At 32.0% G+C, this 1,906-nt stretch overlaps 1 protein-coding gene across 1 annotated transcript in view; it reads right to left on the bottom strand.

Moving 5' to 3' along the window:
* LOC108753439 (glycine receptor subunit alpha-2-like) overlaps positions 1-1,906 on the bottom strand; it is an 11,887-nt gene continuing 9,981 nt past the window's right edge. The window contains exons 7-9 of the mRNA XM_018494999.1: positions 1,753-1,906; positions 1,447-1,636; positions 1-749 (exon numbers count right to left, since the gene is read on the bottom strand). The exon at positions 1,753-1,906 is cut by the window's right edge and continues 11 nt beyond it. Of these exons, the coding sequence (XP_018350501.1) occupies positions 483-749; positions 1,447-1,636; positions 1,753-1,906 (611 nt within the window). The 3' untranslated portion in view covers positions 1-482. The remainder of the gene's footprint in view (positions 750-1,446; positions 1,637-1,752) is intronic.

Genomic DNA, 1,906 nt, shown 5'->3' with positions numbered 1-1,906 from the left:
CGCCCTCGTAATATCTTCTATAAATTTTTTTATCTCAGTTCCATCTCAATTATTGCCGTTTCAAATTTCGTTATTCGTGGAACGTATCTATCAAGTTAAACTTAGTTGAACTTTGCTACGCTTAATACTTTTAATTTCTACATCTTATGATTCGTATTTCTTGTGCTATTTCGTATTTGCTATTTAGTCTGCACAAGTGCAGAAAATTAAAATACACTATTAACAAATTTTGTGTTATGTTTTGCTGCTAATCTGCCTAAAAAAGTTATCTTACAAAATCTGTTTTAGACAAATTTAGCTATCTGGACTAAAACCCAAAGTACAATAGGTATATCTTTAATCGTAGAAATCAACCAATCATACTTGATCATTTTCTTCATATGTGACTGCGATTGATCAATATCTAACGGTTAGTTTACTATTGTGTTTCGAGACTTAAAATACGGAGATTCAATTAAAATTGATCATTGCACAGTACAATTTTAGATCCATATAAAAGACCAATACAGGATGTTGAATATGATAAATGATATAGGAAATACTATTCTACTGCGTTTATCAATCCATTGAGCGATCTGTTGAGGTGTCATTGTTGTGAAATTGTGTAACTTAGCTAGAGTTGACCTGCGTGTAAATGATTTAGTTGGTGGGGGTGTGCTGTCGATGGTTGTGGTGCTACCAACGGAATAATTTGGATCTTTATCCTCTTCTATCCTTACTGATGGGATGTTAAGCGCGTTCGGAAAACTCTGGAAATAACAAAAAATACGATCAATTCTAAGGGTTATTTAATATAAATACTTGTCCTTATACGGTCATATTTCTTAGCACATTCTGAGACGATCATTCCTTTAAGATTTTAAGCAAAAATTTGTTTCAGAACTTTTAATTTTTAAATTATAATAAAAAACAATTAACGTATCAGCAGATAAGTACAGGAGACAAACAAGGACCGCAAATCACTGTTATAGCAGGTGTTTACGTGAGACGTCCACTGTGATCAGCTATCATAAACAGATATACAATATGTATGTGTGCGTGTGGGTGCGTGTGCTAGCGCGTGTGCGCATATATATATAGGAGAAAGCACATTCTTTCTCTCTCCCCATCTCTCACTATTCACTTTAATTATGCTAACTTTAAATATTGCACGAACCCTACAAGAATATTCGCATATTGAATTTTGAGAAAAAGTAGCACTTTTCGATAATTACACAGTTTAGCCCCCGCTATCTCAAAAATCAATGAAATTATATTATGCATTTTCTTCTGCCATAGTATTCTGCTGTAATAAACGTGAAAATGATTTCATTTAAGATTCTTGAAATATGATAATCTTTACTTAAAATAAAGCTACATATTTCTTTTCAAAAATAATATTTTTCAGTATAATTATGTTATTTACGATATTAAATAGCTTTAATAATTATTTAATCAGAGACTCACGTGTACGGTGAGATAATTCTGACTTGTGAAATCTTGCTCGTTGTTCGTACTCGCATTGTTTAATGACGACCATGATCGGGATCGTTCCATACCGATGGTATTCTTTTCAAACTGTTTTCTTGCTAATCGTGGCGTCAGAGTTGATTTAAGAATGTACTTGCTGTTAACTTTTTTTAACGGTACGTTTTTTCTGTGCAAATATATAATATAAAAATTCAATACAGTATCTTTAAATAATTTATATCGAATGATATATGAAGTTATAAGCGTGCATAAACATTAAATTTCGATGAAAATGTTACATACTTCCTCCTATATATGGTGTTGACAAAGGCAAATTCGACCAATGCCGCAAACAAAAATAATGTACAACCCAAAAACCAAATTTCACTCGCTTTTATAGAAGAGACCTTTGGTAACAAATTTTCAACTTTCGATGCGAGTGTCATAAATGCTAAAA

Source organism: Trachymyrmex septentrionalis, unplaced genomic scaffold (genome assembly GCF_001594115.1).
Source record: "Trachymyrmex septentrionalis isolate Tsep2-gDNA-1 unplaced genomic scaffold, Tsep1.0 scaffold7, whole genome shotgun sequence".
NCBI lineage: Eukaryota > Metazoa > Arthropoda > Insecta > Hymenoptera > Formicidae > Trachymyrmex > Trachymyrmex septentrionalis.
This window is presented reverse-complemented; position numbering and strand designations above follow the sequence as displayed.